The sequence below is a fragment of the Mycetomoellerius zeteki genome, unplaced genomic scaffold (genome assembly GCF_001594055.1).
Source record: "Mycetomoellerius zeteki isolate Tzet28-1 unplaced genomic scaffold, Tzet1.0 scaffold591, whole genome shotgun sequence".
Classification (NCBI taxonomy): domain Eukaryota; kingdom Metazoa; phylum Arthropoda; class Insecta; order Hymenoptera; family Formicidae; genus Mycetomoellerius; species Mycetomoellerius zeteki.
Window position 1 is genome coordinate 58,508 of NW_017257601.1, and position 15,069 is coordinate 73,576.

Here is a 15,069-nt window from a genome sequence, read left to right on the forward strand (position 1 = left end):
CGTCGTCGTCGTCGTCGTCGTCGTCGTCGTCGTCGTCGGCGGACGGTGTGAAACATTCGACGTCATCGAGATCACGGATCCCACCGATTACCCTGGATTACACGCGACACGACGTCTCCTGGCCATCAGTTACGATGACTACGGTGCGCACTGTACCCTCGGATAAGGTAAGCCTCTCTATCATTCACTTCCGTGTCTTCTAAATTTTTCTGCTACTTTGTCTTTATTTTGCGCTGGTCCCTTTCCCTAGAATAGCATTAAATGCTTCATCATATCGGGGTGCATCCATCTCTCCTCTATCAACTTGTAACACGTCTACCGCACCCTCCCAGCGCCCTATCGTCTCGTCCTCGCGAAGGACAGCCTCGCCTCCTTCTGCCTCTCCTACGCCTCCCCCATAGCCACCTCCTCCTTCTCCTACCTCTGCATTTCCTCCTGCTCGCCACCCTTCCTCCTCCTCCTATTCCTCCTCCTTCTCTTCCCCCTTCCTCCCCCCTCCTCCTCCTCCTCCCTTCGCATACTCCCGAGTAGAGCCTTTTGCGCCATGACGTCGGGAAGCTGTGAGATATACGTCGAACGTGACACTACGCGCATCTGCCGCTCCGCGACAATTTTGAGGTCGGCAGGATTTTCGGAATAAACGATGAATAAACTCTCGCTGCACGTGGGAGAACAGAATTGATGCCAAACGACCCTGCTGATCATAACCATCTTTGTTATCGCTGATGATGACTTCGAGTAAGCCGCTCGGTTTTATCATTGCCGTGTTATTGTAAATATGTAATTTACGTTGCTTTGGTATGGCGCACCAATTACCGCGCCGTTTCTTTCATATCTGCCCGTTATATATTTAGTTGCTTTAATCTCGAGAGTCCACTAAAGTTATGAATTTTTGTTAGACGATATATTTCCTCGTGCATACGCGAGCAATTGCGGCTGGAAAATTAAAAATAAGAGAATAAGGTAGAAGGAGCGAGGATGAGAAAGAGAATTAAGGTCGTGTCGTTTCCGGAATTAATTAAATGGACATTGGTTTCAACAAGAAAACTGATTGTTTTCCAACTTGTGTTAGATAAATCGTGTATTAACTTTCGTTGCCTTGACACTAGAACGATTAAAGACCCTCCGCTGATGATGAAAAGAAAAAGAGAAAGAGAAGGAAGCGAGATAAGGTGCGAAAATATAAAATATCACGCTTGACTTACTCTCCCAAGCCAGACAGACGAGATATCGACTGCTCCAATTTAGAAATATCGAATCAATGCTTCCCTTGTCTGTTTATCTCCATTGTCGGCGCAGACTGCATGTGTTTTGACAAGCTAGTCAGTATATGTTATTGCCATTGTATATGAATTTATTTCACATATGAGAGAGGGAGAGTGAGAGAGGAATTTTCCGTTCTTATTTCACTGATCTCCATTAGATGGAAACTCTGAATTGGGCGGCACCACTTAGCGCTAAATGTATCATTAGATCCCATGGACCTGTCGGTGTCTTTAATGCACGCTCCGTTTCATGACGAAACACGTTCGATGCCACACTTGTCATTATATTCTCCTCCTCCTGCTTCCCCCACTTTGTCTCTCTTTTGCTCTTTCACTCGTGTATCATCATGCATTTAACGCGTGTGCTTAACTACGATTCTGAGTCTCATTTTTCTGTCACGCTACTCGTCGTGCTCGTTATTCTCACATAATGAGACATTATTTAACATTGGATATGAAACACGAAATATCGCTAAATGCAGAACGAATGCTGGAATTCTGAATTTTCATTTTTCGACATCGAAAGAGCCGTATTCTCTCATCGTATATCGTCATCGTTATCATCATTATGAATGCTTGATTTTTTTATGATAAAACAAAGCGAAACGGAGATTTTATTATTTGAACAGTAAAGTTAACGCTGAGTAAATTTTATAAACTTACGATTTAAAATAGTACACCTTGCTGTATTTCTATTTCTAACACGCGTGTATGTGTCATATTTCAAAGCACTAACAAAAATACACAAATTTCAAAATTTTGAGAAAATTTAAATTAGTAGGATTTATACATTTGCCAAATTATTTTTTTTTAAATGCTCGTTTGCTTGCATTAAATGAGTTCGAGGTATTTTTTACAAAAAGAAAAGACATAAAAACATAATGTGAACGTCTTTTTGCATCGAAATGTTTTTTCAATTTTGATAACGTAAGAAAAAAAGCTATCAATTTGCGCGGAAAATAACGGCTGATTTTAATCTTAAATTAATTTGAATTTATCTACTCCAGTTTATATATCTTATATAATAACGTATTTATCTTTTAGCTATGTTATTATTATCATATTAACAAAATAATTTCCGTAAATTCGAAATATAACTTTGATCTTTCTGCAAGATTAATTGGTATATGTAATGCATAACAATTTTTGTTGCTTAAAGCATAAAATTGATAAGAATATATGTATATGTAACGTGAGATCTGTGTATTTATGTTTAAAGTCTATAAATGAGATTATCAAAAATTAAAACTCAAGAATAAAAAATGACTTTTATATTCTGAACAATTTTCTATTCTTACCAATATATCGCGTATTTATGGGCAAATTCGATCGCAGCCCTGTCCGTTCTGTCAATCGCTTATCGCATCGCTATTTTTCTCTTCCTTTCGTTCGCATCGAGTTTTTCCGCGGAAAATTGCGAGGCGCGATTGCGTCGTGGCATCAAAAGGAAAGTCGGGGCTCCCGGATTTCACTCTATTATCATACTTTCAGAAATTAATATTTTCATCTTGCGTTAACCTTCTGATTACGAACTTGAAGACTCACCGCGGACAACAGTGCTCCTTCGCGCATCAACCTCACTTCTCATCTTGTTCGCGTATGGATCGATGACTTCTTAATGTAATATTCAGGAATTAAAGGCTTTATTCTTCTTAGATATCTGAATATAATTAAAGTGTCGAGTTGATCTTTCATAAAGGTTAAAATTCATCTCAAATGTAATTTTGTATAATAATAATGTCGCGTTTACGCGTCCTCAAGCTTGTAAATCTAAATGTCCATCTAATGCTGGAACTATATTGTCAAATATTACATACATTTTATTACAAATCGAACATATATTTTGAAACTTTGCTTTAAAATAGAAATTATTAATTGTTCTATTTTTTCGTAATATTTAATTATTCAATTTAGAAATCTCTTAATATGTAACTATAAAATGAGCTCTACAATGTAATATTTTATATAATTTTAAAATCTAATCTTTTTTTGGTGCTATATATATATATTTAATAATACGTATCTGTTGCTGTTTAAATCATTTATATGTGCTCTATATAATATTAATAGTGTTTTGAATGAGAATTAAAGAATTAAAACTAAGTTATATCTTAAAATACGGTTCTAATAAATCGTTTATTTTTGTTTCTGTATATATATATATATACATATATAAAGTTTGGCAAAAAGCAAGAAAGGAAAGTTTCAATGCAGTTCAGTTCCAGTCCTCTAGTTTCCAGTGCAGCAACAAAAAACAGATCCATACCTAGTAACTAATAATCACAATAACTTTTAATTAAAGGAGCTTGTTTCGAAATTGAACATGTACATATATATACCTATATTTATATGCCTAAAATCTAAGTAAATTTCATTGTCATTATTTTCATAGTACAATCTTAAGATAAACTTATACAAAATATCATAAAGTCTTATTTGATAATATATTCGTGTTGAAATATTTAACAATTTACAAGAAAAACAATATCTTTTTATTTATAGCATATATATTGTGAATTATCTTTCCATTAAAATCTTTTGCGAAAAAAGGATGAAGTAGGTATCTATACATTCAACGAAAAATATAAAATTCAATCGAAGAATTGACAAAATTCAAATCTATTGTTATATTAATTTTCAGTCCTTCGTTCTTTCCTTCGTACATCAAGTAAATAATAAAATTCTCAAAACAATGATTTTGACCATGTTATAATTGTAATATGCGATGATAGTTAGAAAATTTATCAATCACGTTGTGTTAGAAATAATATTCCGTTCTCATCCATATCGAATTGAGCAAGCTTCGGTCGATTTTTCACGAGCCAGCTCCGACGAGCGTAAAGATCATCTCTTTCCTTTCAGCGTTTCATGGCAGTTTCATGCGTCTATCGTCGGATTTATATACCGTTGCGTTGTACGACGTGTATCATCGTGCGCAATTATACGCGCCGCGTGCAACAAAGGAGCGTAGCGAGTACGCGCAACCTCCTTACGCGTTTGACTCTTAAGCCGAGATAACTCGAAAAGTGTTTAATTAAAAAATATACAGTTCTTGTAACGCTGCACGTTTCTCCATTCCTTTGAATTGTAAGCCGAAAAGATATATGTAATGAATAAACGTGTACAAATTAAATTCTTGTGGACCTAAAAATTTCTTTGATGGTTTAATCCTCCGATAAACATGTATTTACCGTATAATCTACCGTGAGTTTCAAGAGACTCACACAACCAGCTGTGCATACTGAGCAAACATCTGTGCAATAAATTCTCGTATGCAGCAATTATCATCGCGCATTATCATTTTGGAACAAAGTCTTAGCTCGTTATAGAATTGTGTAAAATATTACGGTAAAATATATCCTTTGATTTAAGGAATAAACTTAAATAAGCTTTCTATTAATTCTCCATTAACGTTGTACTTTAAAGATGTTTTTCACAATTGATTCTTTGATTGAGAATTCTGACATAGATAAATTTAAATCTGCATTGAGAGAAATAAGTTTGTTATAAGAACAAAAAAAACGATATTCAAAGGAGCCCGCACCAGTTATATGAAAAATTGAGTCTCGGATAAATGGGTTGATTTTCACATATGTAGTAAACAATAAATATTATACACTGAGAGAAAATAAAATAGTTCCACAGCAACTATAAATTTGGCAACTTTTGCAATTGAAGTACCTGTAATTAGTTTTACAAAGTAATAGAAACTAAAGTAGTGCTGAATATTATAAAAATATAGTCACGGTAACAAATTGTATGCACTATTAATTGGTAGTGAAATAGTGACTCAACTACATTGAGTAGTTACTTGGACTTCATGCAAATAGATATAACAATTACATTTTTCTAGTTTAGACAAAAATTTTTAAAGTGTAGTACGCGGCTTTGTCACCAGAGGGACGTAGCGGAATTCAGTTTCTCCTAAGAAGGAAACCTCTCAGCTTACAATAAAAGGCGTTGGTTTCAAATTTGGAAGACAAAAATAAATAAGAAATGCATACACAAATTTGTAACTATGTATTATAAAGCTTTAATAAGAACAATAAGTAAATTAAGTGAACTAAGAAAATATAGTAATATTAACCATTTATAAATTGTTTATATGGTTAATGTACTATATTTTCTTAGTTCACTTAATCTAGTATTCTTATTAAAATTTAATAATATGTATATAGTTGAGGCGCTATTTCACTACAAATTTATAGTTACTGATACGACTTTTTTCTCTGAGTGTATACACACGGCTCAAATAGCGGACAATTTTTCATCAACTGGTATATTAAAAGTGTAAAACTTGTGCTCACAAAGCACCTTTGATGCATCGTAGCTCAAGAATTATTCATTGTTTGAGTTATATGTATATAGCATTTTTTGTTCATTACATTTTAAGCTACAACGTATATGAAAGCCAACTCATTTCATCCAATTTTCTTATAATTAGTACAGGGTCCTTTTTTTATATCTTTTATCATCTGTTTACATCTTTCAAAAGAATGAGATTATTAAAATCTATTCTAATTTTAATGACTAATGTTATTTCTGCGAGAAAAATTGATTATCTTTTTTTTTCTAATATATCATTCCAAGTATGTACTCCTTTTGCCAATATATGAAGGCGGGTGCTTTGCATCGTACAGATGCACGGTTTCTTCAGCTTGTGTTTTCCCACTCAAGTATCGTGCGTTATTACTTTCGTGGGAAGTTGGTGCAATGACGGCGCAATATTACTCTTGGGAGGATATTTAACATTGCAAATTAAAGGGCGAGGCAACTCAAGTTTCGAGAATGTATAAATAAGTAAATAGCGAGATCTCTTTACATCTCTGCATTTTCTTATATACTTCCTGCATTTAAAAGGAAACAAATGTGTACTCGGCTAATGTAATTATATTTCATTACAATAATAATTCGGTGCTCAAACGGAGAAAGAGAACGGAAAAATTGTAGGAAAGTGTAGAAAGCGAGGCTAAAAAGATGTTCATTTTCTCAACTTACTTAGTGGTCTTTAATTTAATTTAGCTCTTTTATCGGCATGAAAATATTCAATTATGAAAATAACGTTCTGTTGAAATGAATAAATTTTGCCGGGAAACAAAATCAAATGTAAATTTATCGAAGAAACTGATTTTTTTCCTAATAACGGTGAATAATAATCATTCCGTATAATTCAACAAACAACTATGTTGCATTTGAAATATAAGAAGAACGTTAAAAATAGATCGACTTTAATCTACCTTTTAAAAAACGCACCATTTCGATAATGCGGCATCCAGTAATGTATGTGAAATGCAGCGGATCATTCGCGTGATATCTGCGATGCCAACGTCGAGTCGGCGCTTTTTATCCGGAAGGGAAAAAAAGCGTGCGCGTGAGTCACGTCCGGTCAGAAATCTTTTCGCGCAAATTTTATTATTCAAGGCAAACGCGTGCGCAATGTATATCGGCTTTTGTCTGCGGCCAAGGCTAATATCGGTTGGCATGATCATGCAAAGAAAAAAAGAAAACAAGACATGGGCATTGTAGTCTCTATTTCCGCGCGGTGACTTGCGCCAATTTTGATTTGCATTCTCATGTCTCTTAATATCACAGTTATAATATTCGAATAACGTCTCGTAATTATGATTTACACTCTATTTCCTGGGTATTTTACATATCGTTGTCGAAAATATGTAGATATTTTATTCTATACTGCCAGTAAAATTTTGCAAAATTTTAATTAAAAATAATTATTGAATTCTCTTTTATTAACGAAGACATGAACAATTCTTGAACTTTAAATTGTGATCTTTTTCTTTAAGATTAATTACACGGGATGTCCCAAAATTGACAATAAATAATTTAAAGATTCTAACATTTTAAGAGGAAAAGTTTCATACAAAAATGCCGAGGCTATGATAATTTTCAAATGGAAAGAGTTGAAAAATTACAGGGCTAGAATTTTTCGTACATTTAGAAATGGCGAGATGATCAGTGTGAAGATGCTTCCTCGAACTTTATGCCTTTATGACAATAACAAAATTCAGCACTTTTACATTGACTATTTTGTCATCCATAAATGCGCGAAAAATTCTAGCCCTATCGTTCATTTATTTTCAATTTTTCAACTCTTTTTATTTGAAAACTATAGCCACAACATTACGTCTTATAAGTTAGCGGAACAAAGTGAACGGAATCGATTCTAACTAACATTTTTATTTGTTGCTCATTTGTTGCTAAAAAGTTGCCAAAGAAAAAAATTTGTTGCTCTGTCGGTTTATTTAAAAAAACGATGTTTCGCTAAAGGAAGATTCAGTTAGCGGAACAATACCTACAACAAAGCCAATCTACGCAGAAATAACGTAGGAATTTGTTGCTAATTTATTGCTAATTTGTTGCTGCCGAAATATTATATCATTTTTTTTAATACTTTACATATTAAAAAAGTGTAAATAACAACGAGAAACCTCAGCGTGCGGGCGAAAGAAGAGTAAAAGATTTGTTGCTCGCTTAAAATTGGTACTAGGATGTCGTCCGAATTAGTTGCTCTCGAAATATGCAATTTAGCAATTTGTTGCTTGCAAAATAAGTATAAATAACCACGTAAAACCTACGAGCAACAAGTCTTTTACTGATACTTTACTCTCCTTCCGCCCGCACGCTGAGGCTTCTCGTTGTTATTTACACTTTTTTAGTATGTAAAGTATTAAAAAAAATGATATTTCGCAACAAATTAGCAACAAATTCCTACGTTATTTCTGCGTAGATTGGCTTTGTTGTAGGTATTGTTCCGCTAACTGAATCTTCCTTTTTTTAGCGAAACATCGTTTTTTTAAATAAACCGACAGAGCAACAAATTTTTTTCTTTGGCAACTTTTTAGCAACAAATGAGCAACAAATAAAAATGTTAGAATCGATTCCGCTCACTTTGTTCCGCTAACTTATAAGACGTCACGACATTTTTGTATTAGATTTTTCGTTTTAAAATGTTATAAAAAATCTGTCTTTAAAACATTTATCGTCAATTTTTGGACACACTGTATGTAAAAAGTAAAATTTATGATATTATCATATTTATTTCTAACTGTGTGCTTATAATATCGTATAACATTTGGCCATGTGTATCCAGTTACATATACGGATACCTATATGGATTCAGGGCGCAGCCATATTTAGTGTTAATTTAATATACATTTCCTAGTTACAATTTGAATCGAGAACATATTGCATTGATGTTTATCTTTTATATTGTGAATTCTGGAGAGGTCTTTGTGTCTACTTTTTATGCTAAAGGCTTTTATTTAAAAACATAATTTATTAGAAAATGTATTGTATTTCAATGTGAAAGAAGTTATTTAAAATTACATCATATTTATATAAAAATAGTGTGACGCCAGAAGACCGATCACAAAAATCCGAGCGAAAACTAAATTTAGGTATATTATATGTCATCGAGTTAATATTTTACATTTTTTCTTAAAATGACTTTATTAATATACTCATAATCAATATGTTAGTGACCTCAATAACGAAACCCATGTAAACCTGACATTTCATTTTAAGAAAAAAATTTGGTAAATATTTACTTTAGGAGAGGCTTCTCTGATGACTTTGGCACAAGGTCATGATTTTGAGTGACTTCCGACAGATTTTAATTGTCGCTCGTTATTTGTTAAAAAGTTTAATTAACAAAAAAAGATTTAAAAAAATAACGTCTTCTTTCTGCCATATACAATATAAAGGACTATTTCACACCTTTCTCTGCTTACGTAATGACTTTTCACGCAGTGAGGTCCACCCTACTTTCTCTCCTGCCTAGGGGCGTACGACTTTTTCACGTAGAGTTGAGGTTCTCCACCCCACCTCCCCTCTTGCTTAGGTTTAACTTTCCACGCGAAGCAAGATCCATCTGCATAACAGTCGTTAACGCTCCTAGGCAGATATTATATAAATAAAATTTACAATCGATAACGTAAATAGCTATACGTACTTCAAAGCTTGAATAATTTTCCAAAAAGTTTGAAAGATATTTTTTTTTTTAGAAAAAAATCTTAAAGACATCTATTTCAAGACGTCTTATGATTTTCAAACATATGTGCAGATTCTCTGAAGTAGTATATAGTGATCTGTCGATGTTTCGTAAATATGTATTTAAAGTCGATAAAACAGTGATTACGTCGAAATTCAGCCGTCACATCAGCATTTTATTAGATTTTATTTATCTCGAATGAAAAAAATATGACAGGCTTTCGAGTATTGATTTTTTAACACAGTGTGATATGAAAAAATATATATATGGATATAATTCTTCGAACTTACGAAATATATTATAATAAAGTAATCCGTAATTAATTGAGTAATCTGAAATAATCTGATCTCATTGTATACGAATAGTTAAATTGTATCACTAAGGATAAATTACTTATATTAATTTCAAACCAAATTTGCTTATAACAATACAATTATTATCATAATCGTACGTCAAAAAATCTTATTGATAAATTAGTACAATGCTTACGGCAGAATAATCTCCTACGCAATAATTCTCCACGCAATTTTTCCGCAACGCTGCCATTTTACCGTAAAATGTGTGCTAGCGTTTTTCGCAATACGCCCGGATTTCATAGATTGCCGATCGAGCACGTGCGTTCGATTTTAGAGGAAGACGGCGCAGGTGCGCGACCTATAGTAGTAGTTTTCTGTTTCGCTATGCAAAGAATTTTCGCAACTTACGTATGAATGAAAATGAAACCATAATAGCTTGCATTCTCGATACTTCGGTATCGTTCGGTATAAATTCCACGGACTTGTGTCAACGTCGTTTTCCGATAAATAACTAAAACCTATTTTCGCATCGCCGAATACTTAAACGTGCCCAATGTACCTACTCGGCCTGCGACCGTGTATCATAGCAAACGACGGATGTCGGAGGTATGTAAATGTGCTGTAAACATATTTGTGTGTGTGTGAGAGAGAGAGAAACGCGTATTTCACGATAACTGCGTTAAACAAACATCGACGAGAGATGGACTACATGCGAGTGATTGCGTCTGGATCACTACAGCTGTCGCAATTGCGTGCGTCTGACTGATCGTCCCATTGCGATCTACTTTACACACGATGAGCAGGTGTTGGCAGTCGACGACCTGTCCGCAAATAATTCGCCGTGATATCTTTGGGACATACCGGCGATATTGTGCGATAATTACGGCAACTCGATTTTCTAACTGTAAAGTGAGCGGTTCTGATAAGCACAAATTGACTTTCTTTGAAAAGATAAGACTAATATATATCCATTTCAACCATTCAGATGTAGATTAACTTTAATCTCGGTTTAACTTACTTTTTATCTTTTTCTAGTTCGAAACATTAGAAAAAGGTAAAGAATAAATTAAATCGAGATTAAAGTTAATCTGCATTGGTAGAAATGGACATAATGTTCAAATAAGAGATATAAGAATTTTTGAAAGTTTTTATGTCAAGAACTTATTAAGATAAATATGATGTTGTGCTAATTGAAAAATTCCGAACCCAAGCGAAATATTTAATTTAATTTATTATCGGTCTTATTTCGAATAATACATTTTTCGAATCCCAGGATTTGATATTCGACGTCCACGTTATCTTATCTAGACTTTTCTTTTTAACTTATTGTTAAAAACTTGATCTCTTTGTATCAAATGTTTTTGACCATCGAGATAAAAATTTTATAAAATGAATCAGATAAAACAGTAATAACTTTACAGAGTTAGAAACTGGGCAAATGTTTTACTTAACGACAATAACATTTTATATTTCATAAAATGACGATAATTAAATTTCCGGACACGGTTTGATAATTTGAAATTGAGTTTTATTGACATCTTTGCTATGTTAAACCATCGCAAACCTTTTCCGAAAGATGGAAATCTTTTAAATTATCTTTTTAAATATCAGCATGTAGTAAATTCATTAATTTGTAAGAATGTAGTTTGAAATTAACCAAGATAACATATCGTAAAAATATAAGTCTTATTAATATAAAAATAATTCTTTTTTATTTCTGCTGGAGAAAAAATATTTAGTATATGTTGAATATGAATATTTGATATGTGTTTAAGACTCAATATTTATTTATGAACTAAAGTGAAAATAGCATACAAATTAAATTTCACTGATAGGTGCATTGTGAATATTTCGAAGAAAATTCAAAGGTTGCAACAACATGTAATCAAGGAAAAGCAGAAGCGAGAACAGAGATCGTAAGGTGACGGGATGAAAAGAAAGAGAGAAGGAAAAAGCTACTCACGAAGCAATTAACGAAGAAAGCTTTCGAGCGAACAGTTAAAGAGTTGGGTAGAATTTATAGCCGCGCCGAATTACCGACGTAAAGCAGCAGCCGCGTAGCGAAAGGAGGAAATCAATTCGAAAGTCCTCCGTTTTTGCTCGAGAAAAAGAGACAGACAAGTCGGCGGAAGTCGCAAGTCTGTCGTCACCTACACCGAAAAAAAATATAGTCAATTTTAACAAATATTTAGTTCAATACTGGCAACTAAATATTTATTAAATATAAAGATATATTTATTTGATACAAAGAAACATTAATTTGATTTAACAATTATTCTTTTTACTGAACAAATATTTATTTACTGTCGGTAAATGTTTAGTTGGCAATATTGAACTAAATATTTATTAAAATTGACTATATTTTTTTTCAGTGTACAAACCGAAAACTAACAGACATAATCCATATCTCTCTCTCTCTCTCTCTCTCTCTCTCTCTCTCTCTCTCTCTCAATAAAATGCATAATTCTGAAGGAAAAAAAAGCGAAAGGAAAAAGGCATCGTCACTAAATTCATTTTTAAAGTTTGCTAACGTGAGAACCAGCTGGCGAATCGGTCAATCACATTGTTGGATTTATATATGGTGTATCCCGGACCGAATGTCCATTCATTTTAAATGTACCAAAAGTTGCTTTGGAAAATGCTGCGATTATTTTGTTGCCACGAAACTGAATTTCCATCAACGAAACGAAAGCGCAAAGTCAAATAGATTGAAATGAAATAAAAGGAATTTATAATTATGTATATTAATGAAATTTAACATTTTTTCAAATTAGTTGTTGATGTAAAAAAATTTTAATTTTGAGGTGTTGGAAGAATTTTATATTCTTTGTGACTGAATTTCCGGCAAATAATTAAATCGTGATGAACAGATAATGAATTATTTCGCAATTAATCTCAACTGCACTTTATTATCTTAACGCGATCTTAACTTATGACTCCATATTATCAAGATATTATCACGATTACAAAGTTGCGCCATGATAATTCTTAACAAAGCCTTTGTCTGCAAAAACTTGAAAATAATTTATATATTCCGAAAGATTATTTATTATTTTTATAAGACATTCTAAGAAATACTTGGGAAGAAAGCTTTACAACTGTTGCAAAATTCTTCAATATAATTGGTTCTTGCTTTTAATTCCTTAGATAGATCTAAATGTATGAACTTCATATTGAAGAATTTGACAACAGTTTCAAAGCTGCTTTTTCTGCTGAACGCAGCCTACACTGTAAGAAATTTCTCTTGTAAACTTCCAAAAGTATTGGAAGTTTTTGTCCAACAAAAATGTGCTGTAAATTTAAACAATTGTATTGTGAAATTACAATAACATTTTGTGGTAAAGTATATACAAATCTCTAATACGCAAGCATGGCACGCCAGTTATGTAAATTCACAACAAATATCTATTGTAAATTTACAAATATTGTGAAATCACAACAAAGCGTTATATGGTTTGTAAATTTACTGCAAATTTTTATTGTAAATTTACAAACATTTCTAACAGTGGATATGAAATAAGAAAAATCTGGTACCGTGTTATAACGATCATGAGATACGCACGATATAAACTGATTTATTAATTGGGACCGATTTGCCAAAAAAAAGAGTACATTTGGCTGGTAGGGAATGCGAATTCGGTTTCTCGATGAGCCTGTTTTGCAGCCTGGAACAACAATCTGCCGGATTTGATCACGGCATCGATCGCGCTCCTGCGAATAGGGATCGCGCTAAGCCGAGCGTGAAGATAATCGTTTTGTCCGTTAGACAACCTCTGTCGATTCCCCCGAGCTATACATTGGTTGGCACGGAAACCCGTGCCAAAAAGTGGAGGCTAAACTGCACCCTACGATGGCACAGATTTTCACTGAATCTCTCTCGCTAATCGATCGCTCTTTCGACCGTTGCTCCGTCACGTGGAAAGCGAATTGTTCGACTACAGTCATACGAGGACATGTTAACGGTACATTCGCGTTTTGTACACACTGGTGACTGTAAAGATTCATTAGAGCACGAAGAGAAACGCGATGACAACAAGGTACGTATAATAGAGTACGCGCAGCGGAATTTTGAAAAAAATGTTCGGAATATTCGATTAATTCCCAAGGGACTTTCAGTGAAGCAAATTATTTAAATATTTATGTAGGAAAATGAAGAAGGGCTATATTCTTGGAAAATTACATTGTTGCGATTATTCTTATACATATTAAATTCTTTTAGAAGATAGCAAAGTTACAAAGTTAATCGAATAACTGGCAATTATAAATAACCAATTAATATATGGAAAAATGTGAGTTCAATGAACATAACTTTTCCTACAAACTTTTATTGGAGAAAAATTGATTTTAAATATATCAGAAATTCAATATAGAAATTCGGCATATCAGAAACGTATGTTATGCAGCATGTGTTACGTCGTAATTGGGATATCACACGAGAGATTCTTAGCGGTGGCGAGTGAAAGTGAAGCTGCTGTTAACTTTTTTCAACTTGGATGATTTGAGACAATCGTGTTTCGATGGGTTATGTTCAGTTGCATTCGCGATAAATTATCCTGCACTCGTTACTCTCGTGATATGGGAATAAGGAAGTTCTTTCACTTTTCCCATCCGCGCGGTCTCTTATTACCACATAAATTACAGCGTAAGAAAACAATTCTTCCATGTTTGAATGCGTTTGCTCGCAACGTGCGATAATTGCCGGCTGTTCCGTATGAGATTATATTAATTGTTGTACCCGGCGACTTTCGTATGAAAAAAAAAGAACGTATAATCATATTTATGCGTTAAAAATAATGCCAGAGACCCCTAAAAAAGTTTTACCTTTAAGTATGAATATGTATATAAAAGTGGAATTTTTTTATAGATTATATGTATTGTTTTATAAGTTATTTGCTATTAATGTAATCAAGTTTGAAAGTTATGAAGATAGACGTGAGAATAATTTTACAACAAATATCAATTCAGATACTAACAAATACTACCTATATGATTATTACATGCAGGAATGAATAAATACGTATAAGAATTTTAGTAATTATTAAATTTTCTTATATGGCAACATATTTTCCTAGATTCTCAAATCTATATTTTTATGGAACACTGCCACAAGATATTGCAATTTTCCCCGAATTCTTTTTTTGGATGAGCTAAGTGTTTTCATGTTAACCCTAATGGACGTAAAACGGGAAGCAAAAGAATTCGTCACTGTCGGAAATGACATTCTCTCTCCTCCCTCGACAATAAGGTATCATCTCATATTGAACACCAGATTCACCTATGTGTTTCGCTTACTCTAGTCTTGCTGAAGTAGCGTACTTTTCTTTATCGATCACTCTTGCATTTCCTCTCTTCTCCTCTACAAAGCTAGAGGTCGAGGTTAACCTGTCGATTGTCTTCTACTAGAATTGCGCCGACTTTTGTTGTCGTGGCAACCGCATAGCCAGCAGCAAATTTAAAGCTCTTAACTTCCAAAATATAACAATATTTAGAGGCTTTTTGT

The 15,069-nt window shown here is 33.4% G+C and overlaps 1 protein-coding gene across 2 annotated transcripts in view; it reads left to right on the forward strand.

The window, feature by feature from the left end:
- The first annotated feature begins 6 nt into the window (after window positions 1-6).
- UBL3 (ubiquitin like 3) overlaps window positions 7-15,069 on the forward strand; it is a 44,102-nt gene continuing 29,039 nt past the window's right edge. For both annotated transcript variants that reach the window (XM_018456682.1, XM_018456681.1), the window contains exon 1: window positions 7-167. In XM_018456682.1, coding sequence (XP_018312184.1) covers window positions 135-167 — 33 coding nt within the window. In that variant the 5' untranslated portion in view covers window positions 7-134. The remainder of the gene's footprint in view (window positions 168-15,069) is intronic.